General features: G+C 34.9%; 2 protein-coding genes across 2 annotated transcripts; one reads left to right on the top strand and one right to left on the bottom strand.

Moving 5' to 3' along the window:
* Positions 1–928: 928 nt before the first annotated feature.
* LOC110460801 (UPF0184 protein-like) lies at positions 929–4,464 on the bottom strand. The gene is made up of 2 exons (XM_021513957.1): positions 4,207–4,464; positions 929–3,743 (listed from the first exon to the last, which is right to left on the bottom strand). Exons 1-2 carry the CDS (start codon positions 4,352–4,354, stop codon positions 3,529–3,531), a joined length of 363 nt encoding a protein of 120 aa, XP_021369632.1. The 5' UTR covers positions 4,355–4,464; the 3' UTR covers positions 929–3,528.
* Positions 4,422–15,453, top strand: LOC110460800 (spliceosome RNA helicase DDX39B). The gene is made up of 10 exons (XM_021513956.1): positions 4,422–4,499; positions 5,218–5,458; positions 5,982–6,109; positions 6,536–6,812; positions 7,202–7,320; positions 8,424–8,555; positions 13,406–13,515; positions 14,007–14,151; positions 14,663–14,810; positions 15,096–15,453. Exons 2-10 carry the CDS (start codon positions 5,245–5,247, stop codon positions 15,107–15,109), a joined length of 1,287 nt encoding a protein of 428 aa, XP_021369631.1. The 5' UTR covers positions 4,422–4,499; positions 5,218–5,244; the 3' UTR covers positions 15,110–15,453.
* The last annotated feature ends 5,178 nt before the right edge of the window (positions 15,454–20,631 follow it).

Genomic DNA, 20,631 nt, shown 5'->3' with positions numbered 1-20,631 from the left:
CTCAGTGGGGATGGGTGTGGGTGTGGGTGGGGTGTTGGGATATTGTAGTGTTTAAAATCCTTCTCCTTCGTTACAAATTCAGGATTTTAAATTTAATTTGGAGAAGAGTATTCTTGGGCAAAGTGGAATAAATTTTGTGTATTTAGAGGATGTGTCCCCATAACAGCAAAGAGGTGGGGCCAAATAGGGGATAGGGGAAATCAACGTAAATGTTTAAAAACCACTTCACTTCGTTGGGGCAGACAGAAGGGACCCACTGAGGGGCGGGTGTTGCTGAGAGACATGGCCAATATTTGCAAATAGTTGAAGTATTACACTTAATGAGAATATTTTCTTCACATGGTTGCTGAATTATACAGGCCCTCTGTGCCTCTTACTATATTAACTTTTACAGTGAAAGTAAAACACTTGACATGGAAGTAAAACAAAGTCTTTATCTCTGGTATAACATTGATTTCATTTTCATTTTTTAAATAACAATAATCCATCATTCTCAAATCACATTAACCCTTTCACCACTGTAGACTGCAATGGACTCATCCATATCAATGCATGGTAGAGTCCTCGAAAGTTACATAGGGGTAAAAGGGTTAAAAAGTAGCTGGAATGCATTACACTTCATTTTACAATACAGCAATACTAACAGGGTACATTGACACACAATACATTACAGTCACATGAACAGGGGATGTTCATTATACAATACAGAAATACTAACAAGGAGCATTCATTTCACAAAACAGCAGTACTAACATGACACATTACCCTATACAGCCATCCTAGTATACTTATAGACATTTGTATTTTTGATTAAACAGATCAAAGTTCAAGCTCTGTTTCTTTGATAAGAAAAAGAATCTATATGTTTGATGGTACACACAATATTATATTTCTTGTCTGGATATTTCATACTTGAGAGTGAAAAAAATTTTTTTTTTTTTTTATATTTAACAAAATTACAATATGTGTTCTTTTCTGTACTTTCAATGTGTTGCATTCATACAAGATCTTTACTATTGCAGAAGCTTATACAACCACTATGGTAACTGTTTTCCTGTGTGGTCCATTTTGTTGGAATGTCGCCTTTAAAACTAAATACAGAATAAACAACAATCTACATAAATGTGATTTGTATTAAAACCTGAATACTGTAAACGTGGAATGTTACGTGCGGGGGAAATTTACGCTTATTACGCGTAGTTGGATTGTTAACGTAAATTTCCCCCGCGCCTATGGTTTCGACGATAGTGTAAAGAACGACAACTCTGATAGATATTGTTGGTACATGTGTGTGATGTCCTCCTGTAATATTGCTTTGTTAACGTAATACTAATTAACGTGCATTGTCTTGTAATGGTATAAGATAAAAACAATAACTGAAATAAACTACTTAATTAATTGAAGTTTTTAATGTACAACAAATTTGAAAATATATATAAAGGCACAGGTAAATGCACCTGTCATCATGGAAGCGACATTAACTGCGCTCGATGATTTACGATAACTTACGAATAGTGTATGGTTTTATCATTGTTATTTGGAAAATGTGTTTGTTTCGACTAAATAGCACTCACCTGTTTGATCCGAGGTGATAACGAGATCAGCTGGTATAAGACACACATACACATGAATACAGTTCACCGTTATTTTCATCTGTCCAATGACCAGTCGGTATGCATAAGTAACATGTACTCCGTAGCTACTAGTATTTTTACCTGTACATCTTTTGTAAAGTAAGGGAGATAACTCTGCAGAGCAAACGTCTGTCTACCGCGACTGTGTAAATTACCCCTGCGCGTATAGTTTTGACCTTCAAATCGGGTAATTTTCACCCAGCGTTAACAACCACGTTTACAGTAATACTTCGACATCATAAGATTTCCTGACTAGATAATAAATTCACTAATTAAGTCATCATGTGTATTGTGTATCGGGGATATGGAAATTCTACCTGTGGAATTTCGGTTAAAAATATCACTTGCTCCAAATTCTACACCTGAGGTTAGAATTTCTGTACTCCTCATACCTTCATAATCAATAACTCTTTTTCTTCCACTTGTTATCTGGGATTTTGATAAAAAAAAATACATTGACATTGTAAATGCATTGATGATTAATTACAGTAGATTTTTTCTAGATATAATTAGAGCAGGGAAAATGGTATACTTCTTAATTCCAGCAGTATGCAAATGGCAATTTAAAAAAAAAAGGACAAGAATAGTATATTTCTGTGAGACAATGTCAGTTGCTAGCCATAATTTGGCATTAGATGCTTCCCATCTAATTAAAACTGTGATTCAAAATGATATCATTTATCAAAATGACACAATATAGAGCATCAGCTGACAAGGTTCTGAACACTTCGACCACAGAACAATTTTTATGCACTTCCTACCCAGGATTAAGAAGAATTTAGTTCTTGAATTGGAGGTCAATGGGTGCACTTAATATGGAAAACAGTTATCTCACATGGGTCTTCTGCATTTGACATGTGTATCATGCATATATAAAGGTGGGAGAAATATACAGTTCCTGTGACATCAAAGAACACAGTTTTATGATAATTGTTTCATTTTCAAATAGTTTTAATTTGGGTTGGGAAAATGTCACATTTAATGACTGATCACCATGCTTTCACTAAGATGCTTACCGGTAGTAAAGATACACAGTAGCTATAGTGTTTAAAATCAAACATTGACAGTTCCTGATATGTCTATAGTCTATACTGGGGTAAATGTTTCTTTCATATGAAGGGCTGCACCCAGAAACATTATATTACTATTTTGGATTAGCCTCTGTTGTTCTAGGGCCCTAATACCTGGGTACCCGCACACAGGTCCTTCGAGTCTAAAGTCATGGTATGGAATGTTTCACATTGTTTTAACAACCTTTTTTCACAAAGTGAGTCAATTCCTTTTTTCAATGTAAAGCAGTGAGTCATTCTTTGTAAAATAAATGAATTTTCCAAATTTCAACGAGTCAAAATTTAAAAAAACAAAACACAACATGACTTGCAGGTAAATAAAACACTAGTTAATAACTTTCATTTCAAAACGGTGGGAAATTAAAAGTTTCAATATTCCAGTACTACAATTGATATTTTAGATATACAGTAAATAGATGACAACCATGTATGAAAAAATGTATTGTTCCAGTAAACATTGTCACTTGCAAAACCATAAAGTCATTCCTTTTGTTTGTACCTTGCAGACATGTCATTATTCAGTATCTTACCCCGTTTCAAAATTGAGCACCCTGTGACCCATGACAACCCCATGTTCTTTCCTGCTCTATTCCTGTAATATCTAACAAATCTAACTAAGATACATTAATACAAAGAACATATCCTTTGTGTTAACCTTCCGTGATGGAGCTCTACTGAATACCGTTAGGTATCCATCTCTGATTCCTACTACTGCCAACTTCCGATAACCAGAATGTTGGTTCTCCTCTACTCCGATACAATTTCTAAGATACATTAAGTGGAATAATAATTGTTGTATATAAATTGTTGTTAGTTTAAGTCTGTTAACTCTTCGCGTCGCCCTGATCCATTGGCTCTGGTTTATGGTCTGATCCTCCTTGCTGTTGACTCTGCTGGTTTTGTTCTTGAAGCTCTCTCTTGATTTGTCTGTTGGATTCTAACAGCTCGTCAATTCTACCATACAGGTTATCATTCTGGTCTTCTAGTTTATTCATCCAGGTGTCTAGTTGGTCCAGCGTTTTGTCAATGTCTGCATACTCTAAAACATGAATAAAAAAGACATTACTTTTATTGTTGTATAAAATAGAGTTATCTATTGTGTAGATAAAGAATCTTTATGATGAGCCATGGCCATAACTCTGCAAGTAAGCTGTCATGGGTGCCGAACTCAAAATGCAACACTTAGCAATGTCAAGACATATGTGCCCATAAGTTCCCATGTCCAAAATTATAGTTATATTCTGAAATAAACAAAGGGTCATTACATATCCTTCTTCTTCTTACATAGTAAGGATCAGAACTTCAAGGTTGGAGTGCAATTGACCCTGGGAGGTGGCACTTCAAAAGAATATATTTTTGTAATTTTTAGGAATAATATTTAACTAGATGTACATACCGATAATGTACAAGTTGGAGCCACATGCACCAAAATTAGTTGGCCAGGATAAAGACCCTCCGTCCTTCCATTAATTGAAATATTATTTCAAATCGACTGCAATTACCTTTACTGCATTCTTGAACTATCGTATCGATGCTTTCGACTTCACTAATTTCAACAGTATTTCCAGAATGACTGTCACCGTTTTGCATTGGTAAGTTAGTCTCACTCTCCGTGGAGCTATCGGCATTCGTGTTATTTTCCTCGGCCATTTTCACGTCATGTGATCATTTGTTGGCCGTCTGATAGAGCGGCTATTTGATTGGCCACAGCTGTTGATATGGACCAATGAAAGCTTACCTAACATCTAAAGCATCCCCGAAGACGACGCCATTGACAAGAACCAAGAAAGAACATGTAAGTCTGAAAAAATCGGTAAACATCAAGTAAACGAAGCAATTATGTTCTTAAAAGGTCCTCCAGATTGAAATATTCATTTTCCAAGCTTCTTTTGAAACATTAATTTCTGTTGAATAATGAACGGAAAGTCCTGTGATTCTTAACCGGCAGTACGCATCTTTCCCTTGGTTTATTTACCGACGCGAACCCCAATTTGCTCTATGTCTAGTGCTCTGAATTGCTGATGTGGCATCGTTGAAAGACAGTTCAAGCTCTGTTTGATTACAAATCATATTTTGCATCCTTTGTTTTAAGTGACTGGTCCATTTAAAATATTAAAAAACAATGCTTAAGTTACAGGTAATTTTAAGCATATAGATTTGAGCTCGAGGATGGATCCATGGCCATAATCAATAAGTTTCGCTCAGATGACATCGTTGTGTATAGAATTCTTTTCTTCTAATGTATGCTGTACACTCGTACTAATTTGAATTCCGGTTAATAGATATTTACAATTACAAGTTCATTTTCTTATCTGGTAGGGTTGGAGTATTCAACTCCTACTGTAAGTAACTATCTTTTATAATTTGATGGTTGAAAACATGTGATTTTTAAAAGCATGGTCAGGGCCAAACAGTCAATTTATTACATTTGTCACAATAAAGAATGGATGAGCAGAAATAGGCGGTCTTTCCATATACATTCATATTTTATCATATTCATTCTTTTTACACAGATCCCAAGTCTCGAAAACTAAAATAAAATGGCAGACAACGAAAATGAAGCTGAACTTTTGGACTACGAAGAGGAAGAGAATGAAGCTACCGCTGATGGAGCAGGGGATGTCCAGCAACAAATAAAGAAAGACGTTAAGGGAACATATGTGTCCATCCACAGTTCTGGATTCAGAGATTTTCTTCTGAAACCAGAGTTGCTGAGGGCCATTGTTGACTGTGGTTTTGAGCATCCTTCAGAGGGTAATCCTTATTGATTTTAACAGTGCTGTTGTCAAAATAGTTTTTTATACTAGCCTTTGTTTGAATATGTTAATACATTTTCCATTGAAATTACGAGTTACAAGTAGATGTGTAGTCAACTGATCTAAAAATCCATAATGTAAAATTGTAAAATAAGTAGCCTGGGCATATTTTGTATCAGAATTGGTATATGTTCCAAGTGTTGCAGTGGCAGCAGACATAAGTAGTTTTTTTTCTTGACGGCTTGTGACCCCATTATCAACAGAAGAAAAAGATACTATAGAGGGCTCCATACATTACTCGTATCTTTATAGCATATAATTTGATGATGCATCGATATGGTAAAAGTATTAGTTTTGGCTCTAAATAATGGCCTTCCTGTTTGGCACACCATTACCGATTGTATATTACCAAAGTAATACAAATATTACATTGGTTTTTTCAGTTCATTCTGATATTGACCTAATTCATTGAAATGTTGTAGTGTTGTGGTGATGCTAAAACCTGTTTATTACTTTTTCAGTTCAGCACGAGTGCATTCCTCAAGCAATTTTGTCTATGGATGTGTTATGCCAAGCGAAGTCTGGTATGGGAAAGACTGCTGTGTTTGTACTGGCGACACTTCAGCAGCTGGAGCCTGTGGACGGGCAGGTGAGCTTTTCCACATGCCAGACTAATTATATTTTCCTGTCAACTTGACTGACATTTTTAGCTCACCTGGTGAGCTTATGCCAAATCGCAGCGTCCGTCTGTCCACAAAGAAAAAAAACCCTGCTCGGTTGGTAAAAGTGTTCAGCAAGCTTAATTTGGATGACATTAATTCAATTTTAGCACTACATTTCCATTTCCATAAACAGTTTCATAACTCATCCGAATCTAAACCACCAAATTTTTTCAGTTTAAAAAACATTGTCGATTGCAATATTAATACCCATGCCTTCCCAGTAAATGTTAAATATTTATAGATCTGTTGTCAATTTTATAGTCAATGCCATACATGGCTAGCTTTCAAAAAAGTTACAGGCCATGACCTTAGGTTCAGAAAGGTTTCATGATCAATGAATTTGTTTTTACTAGGTGTCTGTGTTGGTTTTGGCACACACTAGGGAACTGGCTTTCCAGATCAGCAAGGAGTATGAGCGTTTCAGCAAGTACATGACCAGCACAAAGATAGCTGTTTTCTTCGGTGGAATGTCCATTAAGAAAGACGAAGAGGTCCTAAAAAAGAACTGCCCACATATTGTAGTGGGAACCCCAGGGAGGATCCTAGCACTTGTACGGACAAAACAACTCATCCTGAAGCATGCCAAGCATTTCATTTTAGACGAATGTGACAAAATGTTGGAAGAACTTGGTGAGTATTTTTATTTTAAGAAGTCTACTTGGATGTTTGAATCAATGATCCTAACACGAGAAGGCTATTCAAGATAGGAATATATTATTATGGGGAAGTAGGGATCATGCACTTGCATGAAAGTATATGGATAGTGGCGGTCACATAATAGTCCTCCCTTATGCCCCCAATCAGTAGCTTAATAAAATGAACACTAAGTAAAAATAATCAAATTGCATACATGAAATTCAATGTAAATTTTCTACATTTTACACTACATTCATCTATTTTTGTTTGTTAATAAATCTATTCTTTAAAACAAACTAATTTGAGAATGCAGATTAGACATGCTATGTTTTAGAAGAACAATGATCATAATCTGAAGATTTTCGAACCTTTTTATTTTTCAGACATGAGGAGAGATGTCCAGGAGATATTCAGAGCAACCCCCCATGAGAAGCAGGTCATGATGTTCAGTGCCACCCTCAGCAAAGATGTCAGATTAATCTGCAAGAAGTTTATGCAAGATGTAATTACCGCACACAATTCTTTACGTCGACACATTTCGTGAAAATCGTTGTTCCTGGGCCTTAATGCTATCGGCTTCGATACAAAAAGTAGTTTATCTCAAAAAAATGTGGAATAATCAAATAGCAGTTGAAAATATCTGATGCATCGAGAGATGGATAAGTCGTGAATATCTTTAAGAAATAGATTATGAGGAATCCTTCCGAAAACGCAGATATCTTTAAGCAAAAATTAAATCCGATTTTTTTACTCCTTGATTAAACAAACTTTTTTTTTTAATTTGTTGTTATATAAATGGAAAGCGGTTGCAAAAAGTCAATTCTACATTTTGAAGTCATTTTATCTTGGAGAAATATATAGTTGCGTCTGAAATCTTTAAAGGAAAAAGTATACTAAAATTTGGCTGCAAAATTAAAATTTTAAGTAGAACGTCTCATCATTTTCATACATTTTAAGAAGACACATTGTAGGAAATAGGGCTGCCGAGTAAGAAGATCAACAGAGGCACACAAAGTCCCTGCGCTCTCAAAGCAACGGGCTAGTTGTGTCTCGCCTAGCTTTTAGAATAATGACATAGATAACCACGCGCGCGGTTTCAAGAGATTGGGGCCTTCTCCCAGATATTCGGATGCTAAAGAGGAACGCGAGTAGGGCCTTGTAGAGAGGACTTCACACAAGGAGATGAGTGGAGTCTTCACCATGGTCGTGGCCTTCCACCCGGTGTACTCCGTCCAAGACCAGCTTCCTTGCGAAGATGTGAGGTACCAAGTTGTTGGTGGGCATTAGCTGATTGTCCAGTACCAGCTTCTCTGGCTCAAGTTGAACCAGGAGTGGAAGGGTGTTCAAATGTTGATTAAAAAAAAAATGTGAAATTTTAATTCAAATGGTTTGTGAAAAGAAATATGTTTTTGTTTCAATATATAATAATTAAATTTCTAAGGCTATATGTATTTAAAAGAATTCTTTCATGGGAATGCACTAGTATAATAAAGCTAAAGTTCAGAAGTGTAATGATGATATTTTGACTGAGGAATTCTAGAAAGTGTTGTTTTAGTTAATATAACATGCCATTGCAGGAGAAGTTTCTTATCATTTTACTTTCAGCCTATGGAAGTGTATGTGGATGATGACTCCAAGCTCACCCTTCATGGTCTGCAGCAGCACTATGTCAAACTGAAGGACAACGAAAAGAACCGAAAGCTATTTGAGCTTCTTGATGTTCTTGAATTTAACCAGGTAAAAATACAGACCTATAGTCATTACGGTCAACAGATTAAACAGCAATCCTTTCAGCGAGCCTAGTCGACCACTCGTGCAATCCACATTATTGAGTAGCCGGTCCCATATTTCAGTAGACTATCTAACACTCTATTGTTAGTGTTGAACAAATGCTAATTATGCACCTTTTTAGGTCACCTATTCGAAGCTTCAAACTTGCATTTAAAATGATATACATTTACAATGAAATTGATGCAACATCCTTTAGTCCCTTGTGGCATGTGGTTCCCTTTTACCCATATGTTGTGAATATTCCACTATGCGATGTTCTTGTTCTGCTGTGGCAATCCAACATTATTTGTCAGCTTTTGTTTTTAGTTGGAGTTTTAAGAAAGAAAACTTAACATAATCGAATAGTCCTGATTGGTGTTTTAAGGAATATTTGTAGGGAAATTGGAGGTAATACACTAATACTGCATGTCTTTATCTGACATCACAGATATCTCTTTATAAATACAACAAATCATGTGCAAGGCACAATTGGGGACAAATGTATTCTTCTACATGAAATATTGATCTGTCTGCAACGTCAAAGAAGAATGGTGTTGTTTGATATGTAGGTTTGAAAAAGTGGCTCTGTATATCATCAGAGACCGCACCCTCAGTTATCAGAAATTATAATAGAAATTTTGTTTCATTTAAAATTTTATTTTGAGTTGAAACAAGCAGTTTGCAAAACATTTATCAATGAGTCCACATCCTTGTTGTAAACCGGGTCATATTCCTGTAGAGAACATATTGCCAACTAGTGTTTATTGGCTTTAGTCATATGGTATCTCGCACTCGTCCATATCAATCTATGATGACAAACGTCGTGCACCACTCTTACACAATAATGGGGATGACACGATTACCACCTTTGTCTGAGATTTAAAAGCAAACTCGTGCTTTTCTCAAATGGTATAATCCCCGTATTTGATCGACTTCATGCTTTTCATGTCCTGCTCCATTATTCATGAATAACACTATTAAAAATGATACAAATCAATTGTTGACAAAAAGGGGATACCCTTGGTAAATGAAAAGTATTTCATGTCAACAGAACCAACTGTAGAAGAACAGGTAAATTATCATGCCCATCAATGCGAACATTATGCACGACATCTCGGTGATTGGTATAACCATTACTTACTTTCTCGGATCACTGATATTGGAATATCATATTGTGTTTCCCTCAAAATTCAACTTTTCGAAACAATAGTTGGTTTCATATCATTTGTGCGAAAGTAGCTGATGATTACAAAGGTTTTCTGTAGAAAGAACAAAGTCATCAGCCCAATGAGTATAAAAACCTGTTATAGATAATGATTTCAGTTACTGTTTATAATATCTGCGTTTAACAAATAATTTAAAAGATTTAAAAAGTGAGTTGACCTGCTTGTTGAAGTCGGCATGCATTGGTTTTCCTCTTGTTCACAGTGATCAAACTCAAATAATGTACAGAGAATAAATATCGGTCTATGATGACAAACGTCGTGCACCACTCTTACACAATAATGGGGATGACACGATTACCACCTTTGTCTGAGATTTTAAAGCAACTTGTGCTTTTCTCAAGTGATATATGCTGGACTACATGCTTTTTAAGTTGAGGTCAACTTTTCAAAACAAAAATTGGCTTAATATCGTTGGTTTGAAAGCACTTAACAAATATTCAATTTTTTTGTATAAAGAACTTAATTCGTCTGTCCAGTGGATATAAAATATGTAATGAATAATGATTTCAACTACTGGTTATAATATCGGCATTAAACAAATAATTTAAAAGATTTAAAAAGTGAATTCTGCTTGTTGAAGTCGGCATGCATTGGTTCACTCTTGTTCACAGTGATCAAACTCAAATTATGTACAGAGAATAAATATCGGTCTATGATGACAAACGTCGTGCACCACTCTTACACAATAATGGGGATGACACGATTACCACCTTTGTCTGAGATTTTAAAGCCACTTGTGCTTTTCTCAAATGATATATGCTGGACTACATGCATGCTTCTTCAGTTGAGGTCAATTTTTCAAAACAAAAATTGGCTTAATATCGTTGGTTTGAAAGCACTTAACGAATATTCAAGTTTTGTGTATAAAGAAATTAATTCGTCTGTCCAGTGGATATAAAATATGTAATAAATAATGATTTCAACTACTGTTTATAATATCTGCATTAAACAAATAATTGACTAGATTTAAAAAGTGAGTTGATCTGCTTGTTGAAGTCGGCATGCATTGGTTTTCCTCTTGTTCACAGTGATCAAACTCAAATAATGTACAGAGAATGAATATCCGTCTATGATGACAAACGTCGTGCACCACTCTTACACAATACTGGGGATGACACGATTACCACCTTTGTCTGAGATTTTAAAGCAAATCATACTTTTCTCAAATGGTAAATGCTGGACTTGATGATTTTTAAGTTGTCGCAAGATAATCTGAAGCCGATGATTGAACTACTTGAGACTTCACTGTTTTTATCCTTTTCCTGCTCCATTATTAATAAATAATACTAAAATGATGCCAAACAGCTGTTAACAAAACTAGAATAATCTTGGTGAATGAAAGACATTTCCTGTCAAGTGGACCTACTGTATAAAACAGCTCCAATTATTTATGCGAGTCAATGATGACAAACAAACGTCATGTACGACGCATCAGTGTGGCAAAAACCATTTCTAACTTTCTGGGATTAGTGATGTAGGAACATTGTATTGTTTCCCTCAAAATTCAACTTTCCTAAACAAAAGTTGGCTTCATATCATTGGTTTGGAAGCAGTTGATGGGTATATATCATTGGTTTGGGAGCAGTTGATGGGTATATATCATTGGTTTGGGAGCAGTTGATGAATATTAAGGTTTAGAGTATCAAGAATGAATTAGTTGGCTTAAATCCATTAATGTACAGAGAATCCATATCCATCAGTGATGACAAACGTCGTGCACCACTCTTACACAGTAATGGGGATAACACGATTACCACCTTTGTCTGAGATTTGAATGTGTGTGGGGGAAAAACTTCTTTGCAGCACTAAAAGTAGATGATTTTTAAGGATTTTCAAATCGTGCAAATTTAAGTTACTAAAAATTAGATATCTAGGCATGAAGAGCTTGCTCATGAATTTCTTCTTCTTTTTTTAAGTGGATGAATTTTTGTTATATATTTCATATGTTTTCCCAATCTCGTATTCCATACCTAAATTAACCCTCCTTTCACCACTGCAGACCATAATGGACTCGTTCAAATAAATGTATGGTCGAGTCAAATAAAGTGACCTAGGATTGAAAGGGTTCAAGAGATTAAAACTTGGGACTTGATTTAACTCATTACTAGCAATATGCTCAGGTTAAAAGAATGGCAGAAACTGGATGCAGTTGACATGTCTTATGATCCTTTGATATTTGCTATTAACCTAAAATTTAGCCAACGTGTGTTTCTCTGAAATGGTGATTTTATACGGCTAGAACTATGAGGATTGGTAGTGGTGCAAGTTTTTTTTTGTGGGTCATGATTGACAAAAACTCGCACCGTTTTAGCCACCAGATTTCCTGGTAGGGTTTTGACTGTCTTCAGGAAAGCTAGATTAGTCCCAAGTGAACATAACAAGATTCCAACTACTGATTAAATATAAGTCGCCATTAAGACAGATAATTGACTTCATACAGAAGTGCATGTAAATTTTTTGTTCCGGTCATCATAAATGATTTTTCTCTATTCACCATCAACAAAAATAACAAGGATCCTTGTCTATGATGACAAACGTCGTGCACCACTCTTACACAATAATGGGGATGACACGATTACCACCTTTGTCTGAGATGTTAAAGCAACTTGTGCTTTTCTCAAATGATATATGCTGGACTACATGCTTCTTAAGTTGAGGCCAACTTTTCAAAACAAAAATTGGCTTAATATCATTTGTTTGAAAGCACTTAACGAATATTCAAGTTTTGTGTATAAAGAACTTAATTTGTCTGTCCAGTGGATATAAAATCTAATAAATAATGATTTCAACTACTGTTTATAATATCTGCATTAAATGAATAATGGACTAGATTTAAAAAGTGAGTTGATCTGCTTGTTGAAGTTGGCATGCATTGGTTTTCCGCTTGTTCACTATCAAACTCAAGTAATGTACAGAAAATAAATATCCGTCTATGATGACAAACGTCGTGCACCACTCTTACACAATAATGGGGATGACACGATTACCACCTTTGTCTGAGATGTTAAAGCAACTTGTGCTTTTCTCAAATGATATATGCTGGACTACATGATTTTAAAGTTGAGACCAACTTTTCAAAACAAAATTTGGCTTAATATCGTTGGTTTGAAAGCACTCAACGAATATTCAAGTTATGTGTATAAAGAACTTAATTCGTCTGTCCATTGGATATAAAATTTGTAATGGATAATGATTTCAGCTACTGGTTATAATATCGGCATTAAAAGAATAATGGACTAGATTTAAAAAGTGAGTTGATCTGCTTGTTGAAGTCGGCATGCATTGGTTTTTCTCTTGTTCACTATCAAACTCAAATTATGTACAGAGAATCCATATCGGTCTATGATGACAAACGTCGTGCACCACTCTTACACAATAATGGGGATGACACGATTACCACCTTTGTCTGAGATGAATCCAAATTTTCCTTAAAGCTACACAAGTCATTCTGTTTTTGAAAAACCATTGCCACATATAGCCCACTGTAACATCAGTGTCTCCTATTTTTACTGCAATCATCATTGTGAAATTTGTTCAAAGAAGCATTATCCTGTGTAACACTGTATTGAATGGACACCTTCTTGTTTACAGGTGATCATCTTCGTAAAGTCCGTCCAGAGATGTATGGCCCTGGCACAGTTGTTGGTGGAGCAGAACTTCCCCGCTATCGCCATCCATAGAGCCATGACACAGGAGGAAAGGTGAGTTAGGATCTGGCAATCATATGGCATTTGTCAATAGAAAAGGCAAGCTTTATTTTCAGTTCAGTTTTAAGCAAGTTTGCCTGGTTTCTGCAGAGCAGATCTTAGATGACCGCCTTATTGGAAGTCTGCTTTGACTTGCCAACTACAGAAACTTGTATGGGAATGATTAGTACATTGTACAGAGCATTGTTTAAGAGAGTGTTGCATGTTTGAAGAAAGCTTGCAGGGATATCTCAAATGTTTACAGTGACTGAAATGCTCTCCAGAGTCTGATACACATATTTCATTTGATGTATCTTCTTGAAAGTATATTGGCAACCTAGGATGCCCATTGATAGATAACAAACCTGATGCTGTTCTTTAATTGCACATAGAGTTAGGTCATTCATAAATCTGTATTTTAAGATTAATTCTCCAGAAAGCCTACAAGTCTTGTTTTCTAAATTTGTTTGAAACTGAATATTGATCGTTTTTATCGCTCTTTTCAGATTATCTCGTTATCAGCAGTTTAAGGATTTCCAGAAAAGAATCCTGGTAGCCACAAACTTGTTTGGACGAGGAATGGATATTGAGAGAGTAAACATTGTGTTTAACTACGACATGCCCGAGAATTCTGACACATATCTACACAGAGTAAGTTAATACTTTAGTCATGCAACACGAAAAACCATGCATAATCTCCAAAATAACCCTGGCTCGGAAACTCTTGCGACCTTAAGAAATTGGTGAAAAGTAATTTACTTTCTGTTTGAATAAAAAATTCAAAAGTTTTGTGTAGAGTTTAGGTTGCTTTTTTTGGATAAACATTTAAAGAATGAAAATGCACCAAAAACATTCAAAAAGACCGTTAAGAAATGGAACATTTGTAATATAGATAGTCACATTCATACAAAAGTTTCAAGATGGAACACATCGTAACATCCTTCCAAGAATTTTGCATTTTACTAGAAAGATCACTTTTTCTTAGTAATCGGTTTAAAAAAAAAAAGATGATTGCAAATCTGTGAATGGGAATTATCAACTTTAAAATAGAAATTTAAAATTGAATTCTTTAAACTTTTTGAATTCTTAATTGATCTCTTTGACTGAATAGTGTTTGGTGACCATATTAAAACATTTGGAATAACTTATCTTATTTTTGTAGGTGGCACGTGCAGGAAGGTTTGGTACCAAAGGTCTTGCCATCACATTTGTCTCTGATGAGAATGATGCCAAGGTGTTGAATGATGTTCAGGAGCGATTTGAGGTCAACATCACAGAACTACCAGATGAGATTGACATCTCATCATACAGTAAGTAGGATTAAACTTCAATATACATGTAATCACTATTAGTAGCCCAATAATGTTCGGAAAAGGACTTCTTTGCAAATGCACATTATATTCAAACCATCTGTATCGTATTTCGAACGATCAGCTTTTAATGTATGATTGATCATTTAGCTAGGCCTGTGATGTGGCTGTAATGGGAATTCCATTTTGATTTGAGATACAAAATGTTAAAACTTTTCTGCACTTTATATGTGATGTAAAAAGAATGTACCTACTGATCTCATTTCTGTATTTCGTTCCTTTCAGTTGAGGGTCGGTGAACATGTCAACACCATTCTACAGTGAATCAACTTCGCAGGACTCTTCATTTGTACAGTGTAAATAATATTTTGTTCACTTCTCATAAAATATCATAGTGACTCGTCGTCTTCATCTGCCTCGTATATTCATCAAGACTGTGATTTCTAAACTGGAAAGTGTGATACATGAGGAAAATCATGATAATGACCAATTCTGGATTCTCAGCAATTTGTAGAGAGAATCAGGAAGACAAGAAATGTACTTTTGAAGAACAAATTTATTTTTTGTTTGTATTGGGGTTTCCTCATAGTAACAAGAAGTTATGGAGGAGAAAAAATGAATAAAAAAAGACTTTGGATACAAATCTGAGTGTTTGTCATTGTATTCATTAGTCTCTGCCACATGTGTCCAAACTTAAGATAATTACTATAACAGGAAACTAATTTAATCCAAGTTCAATACATACATGTATGTATCTTTGTTAAACACTAAAATTTGAGGTTCCTTGCTTTTTTCATTAAGATCAAGACACTTTGGAAAGCCTGATTCTACTGTCATGGTGGACATATTTGATCTGAATTAGCTCGAGAGTAACAAAGCTCTGGGCCTGTGTCACTCGCCTGGATATTTAAGCAGTCATAGTAAAATTATTCTCATTAAATATTATACTGTACTGCAAATACTTCAATCGCAAACTTTGTTGTCGCTACTTTTGAATCGATGTGTTTTAATTCTTCAGAACAAATCCTTTGAAGAAATGTTGACCTCTGTGACCTTTAAAGTAGGTTGAGGTCACTTTGATGAGCTCTATCCCAAGAAGCCACCAGGCAAATATTATGATTCTATGCCTTTCGATTATTCGGAAGTTTTTGACATATTGGACCCCCGTGACCTAGATAGAAGGTCAAGATCATTTTCACTCGTAGACTAATGTCGGGCTCTTACGAATGAAGCTTTCAGCCAAATATGACTCTAGGCCTGTCCATTATTTAGAGGTCATTTGATGTGTTTGCCATATTTGACCCATATGACCTTGAAAGTAGGTCATAATCATTTTCATTCTCAAAATTTGCTGGCTCTGCAAAAAGAAGCTATCCACCAAATATGAAGATTCTAAACCTTTCAGTTCTTTAGAAGTCGTTTGAAGCATTCGACATATCCGACTCCTGTGACCTTGAAAGTAGGTCAAGGTCATTTTCATTCGCAAAATTTGCTGGCTCTGCAAAAAGAAGCTATCCACCAAATATGAAGATTCCATACCTTTCAGTTCTTCAGGAGAAGTCGTTTGAAGCATTTGACATATTTGACCCCCATGACCTTGAAAGTATGTTGAGGTCATTTTCATTTTTAAACTTTGTCTTGCTCTTTCCCAGGTAGCAACCAGCCAAATATTCTTCAGAAGTCGTTTGAAGTGTTCGACATATTTGACCCCTGTGACCTTGAAAGAAGGTCAAGATCATTTTTATTCTCAAACTTTGTTGGGCTCTATCAACAAAGCTTTCAACCAAATATCATGACTCTTAGGCCTGTCCATTCTTCAGAAGAAGTTTTTTAAAGGAAAAGTTGACGCCGCACCATGACATAAGCTCACTTGCCCTTTGAGCAGGTTCAGCTAAAATTTGTCTTAGATCTTGCACAGAACATTTCCATTAAATTTCTGTACAAAATGGTGGCCATATGGAACTTTTAGAAAAAGCTCCAAAGTAATAATTTTGATGGAAAAGTTCACAGATTATCTCATATTCCAGCAAAAATCGGTTCCGTAGAATTATAGTTCTAATTAATAGATATTGAAAATGGTCGACATAGTTAACAATTTAATTTAAATCGGCTTCAAACGGACAAAAAGTTGTCTGGATCATGCATTTTGGCAAACTCAAGTTTAGTAGAATAAGTTAAAATTCAAAACCTAGATTTTCAAGACGGCCATGTTCTATTTCCAATAAATTGTAGTGAAATCTGTTCTGTAAAATTGGAGATGAATGTTCAGATTTTAAAATTGCTGCCATATTAGTCTTGGATCCACTTAATAACTGGTCTTTGTCCTTCATCAATCATTTCCAATAAACTTGTGTTAAAAGTTCTAGACTATTTCGAATCAATTTCAGCAAAATCATTCAGTTAGATTTTGGTGTTCAAAATAGAAGGCTACCATATTGACCTTAATGGATTTCGAATTTGCTCCAAAAGAATGACTAGGGACCCGAAGGACCAGAACTGCTCCTATGGTATTTAGTGTTGTGACCATCTTTAATATCGGAACATATTTGACTCCAGTGACCTTCAAAAGAAGATGAAGGTAATTAGAACAATTTGGCAGCCCTTCGCTACATCATCATTCCTCCGAATAATCAAGGGACATTTATTTCATAATAGCCAAAAGCATGCAGGAATAAACAGCTATCAACATTTTCCCCCAGTTGAACCAAGAGGATTATGGTTGTAATTGGCCTAAAGTAATCTTAATAGGTCTATTAAACTTTCCCCACTGAATGACCTTGACCCCTTTTCAAAACCATGGGTCAAATGTGTTAAAACCTGTACAACCTATTGCCAGTAACAGTAGGCATAGGGTCATGCGAAGGGCTATCAAGCTTGGTTCCATCAATGACCTTGACCCACTTTCAAGGTCACAGGGGTCAAATAATTAAAACTTTCAACTGACATCTGAACAAACAAGAGGCTATAGGGTGATGCTATTTGGCCATTCACAAGCTGGGATGATTGCATGGCTACCAAATAAGGTCAAATGTACTGCCATGACCCACTTTGAAAGTTCAAGGCCAGGGGTCAACACTTGTGTGTAAAAACTTTTAATAAATTTCTTCTGAATAATAAAGAGGCATTGGATCATGATATTTGGCATATGTAGCTTAATAGCATAAAATGTGGAATCTGAATGAATGACCTAAACTTGCTTTGAAGGTCAGTAAAATAAGTCAAAGTCTTCCAATGAAGGCCTAACACCGGACAATTAGACAATGTTCAAATTTAGACATAAGTCTGGTTGTTTCAACAATCCAAGGGCTAAAAAAACATTTTTGTGAGAGAACCATTTTCTTGATGAGTATGTACAAACTTCAAGTAAAAGTGTGTAAATCATAAGGAAGACTTAGAATATTTATTTTGTGTTGACCATTTCAACAGTAAAAATTTAATAATTTTATTCTGTGATTATTTGGTTAACAGTGAAAACATTATATTATATCAAAACAACAGTGAATAAACTCTATTGGTAGGTTAGAGTAACAAGGTATACATGTATATATATCTATAACTAGCATGCCCTCGAGGCTTCATTATATCATGAAGGTAATCGGACGATTTCTATATTTTACTATGAAAAAACAAGGTCACAGTCATCATACGTCCATGAAACAGATATTTCTGTATTTGAAATGGGCAATCCCACGATTTTTATTTGAAATGTTGATATTTCAAACAGATGTTGCTCTTCTCAATTTGTTTACTTACTAATACAGAGTTATCTCTTGTTTCAAATACAGGTATACCTAATTATATTGGACATATACATGTACAGTATATACATTTAATTAAAATATAGATATATTGGCAGCTCATCCTGACCTTCAGTGGCTGGATGAGGGTTTGATTATCACCATATCGACCTGTTCAGAGTGTTTACACTGATCAATAACTTGATCTATATTTCATTGCTAAACTTGTAAATATAAGAATTTATCCTTGTAAATATAAGAATTTATCCATTTATCATGAAATGTTACAATAAGCACATGAATGAAAGAACAAACTCATTTTCATTTCGGTTACACTTGTAGAAAATTCTAATCCTGAGGACAATTACACATCTCAATAACAATGTGTTAAGAACCACATTAAAGACATTTTACATACTTCGAGAAATTTTAATAAATGTAAAAAAACTTGAGAAGTTGAAAAACGATTTTTTCAATGTGTCTGATGACCTTAAAAATACAGAATGGATTAAGAACACAATGTATATATATAGTATTGCTAGCAAGTTCCTTTTAATAGCACAAGTGTTAAAATTGGCCAACAACAACAAGATACCAGTAAATAAAGATTCATATGATCACAGTTTACATGTTCAGAAAACTAGTAATATTTTGTCACTTCAAAATAAATCTGATAAATTTGATGAGAGATTCATAAAATCTATAATATTTAAACACTTACAAGATCTATTATTTCTGCAGCTAACAATGTGTAATGTGATACTTCATCTTACAAAACGTTTAAATAACACCTCGATACAAAAGTAAAAGAGACAGTTTACACAAAGTATTTACAACTCCATTATAATATCATTGAACAAGGATAAAAGAATATATATATATATGTAAAGTCAGAATTGCTCCTTTCCGGTGTAAACATTACTAAAGCACTATGACACGCTATCATTTATCCTATGAACTACATGTGTTATATCACAGATAAATGCATGATGCATTCAATGTTTATACACTATAGCGTGTTACCACCTTCAAAGAGTTTTCATTGGTTACAAATGACCCCAGAGTGTTTTCATTTGTCAACTATACACAAACTAAGGCCAAAGGTTAATTGAATGCAGCTCACAGATAAAATGTTCTAAGCAAAACTGATTTCCGGACTTGTCTTGGTTGGTCGTCGTATTTGCTTGGCCTAAATTAAATTAAGGCAAAGAATAGCTTATTTTCAAAAAGTTTAAAAGACATTTCATAAACCTTGGAACTTAAATTTCGAAAAAAATTGATCGAAACCTGAGTGAGATGCATACAGTTATCTATTGTCCTTATTGAACCTCCATGCATACCATGTGGTTAATTATCAGAAACTTACCGTATCAAACGACAATGAATATTCATGTACAATTCTGAAGGATTTTAATACAAATTTTGCTCACTTCACTTTAATTGTCAATTTATACTTTCTGATTTTCAAAACAACAAAAATTTAAAAAGTCATTCCATGAAGGTTGCACTATTATAACATTCTTAATTGCATATTGAACTTGTAGTAAGACATTTCCTCTGTGGTAATCAATTACTGGTATATTATTACAGCAAATTTCAAAATACAACTGCATTTGGAAAATGGTGACTCATTTCATCCTTAAGTACGATAATAAACATTAGCACTAACGTTGAATGATCGAATAAATCAAATGCTGAGAAGGCCAATGGACGGACAAGACTTGAAGAATGATAGGAAACAAAACAGATCCATGATATATCACAGAGGTATACATATACATAGTATGTTTACTTTGTTATAATTTTCTAAGACTCAACACATGATGACAATTGAATGTTTCATATATTATACAATTGAATATCTAAAATTCTATTTAGGCAAGCTTTAGGAATGTATAAGTTATCGATCAATAAGCATAATGTATGCATGTTGACGTGTTGAACCAAGCAGGTTTTTGAAGGTAAAGAGAAGCAGCAGACACAAGGAAAAGGTGACTGGTCGATTCTCTGCACCCCTGGTATATGTCCTGACAAAATTGAACGCTCAGAGTGTGCCACCTTTGTAGGTGAGAAAAGAAGACTAG

The sequence above is a fragment of the Mizuhopecten yessoensis genome, unplaced genomic scaffold, assembly GCF_002113885.1.
Source record: "Mizuhopecten yessoensis strain PY_sf001 unplaced genomic scaffold, ASM211388v2 scaffold10479, whole genome shotgun sequence".
In the NCBI taxonomy this organism is placed as follows: domain Eukaryota; kingdom Metazoa; phylum Mollusca; class Bivalvia; order Pectinida; family Pectinidae; genus Mizuhopecten; species Mizuhopecten yessoensis.
This window is presented reverse-complemented; position numbering and strand designations above follow the sequence as displayed.

What these genes read in the sequence shown, in the direction of transcription:
- LOC110460801 (XM_021513957.1), bottom strand. Translation starts at nt 4,354, where the DNA reads ATGGCCGAGGAAAATAACACGAATGCCGATAGCTCCACGGAGAGTGAG. An exon ending in AGTTCAAGAATGCAGTAAAG is followed by an intron (nt 3,744 to 4,206) that starts GTAATTGCAGTC and finishes TTCATGTTTTAG; the next exon opens with AGTATGCAGACATTGACAAA.
- LOC110460800 (XM_021513956.1), top strand. Translation starts at nt 5,245, where the DNA reads ATGGCAGACAACGAAAATGAAGCTGAACTTTTGGACTACGAAGAGGAA. An exon ending in TTTTGAGCATCCTTCAGAGG is followed by an intron (nt 5,459 to 5,981) that starts GTAATCCTTATT and finishes TTACTTTTTCAG; the next exon opens with TTCAGCACGAGTGCATTCCT. An exon ending in GCAAGAAGTTTATGCAAGAT is followed by an intron (nt 7,321 to 8,423) that starts GTAATTACCGCA and finishes TTTTACTTTCAG; the next exon opens with CCTATGGAAGTGTATGTGGA.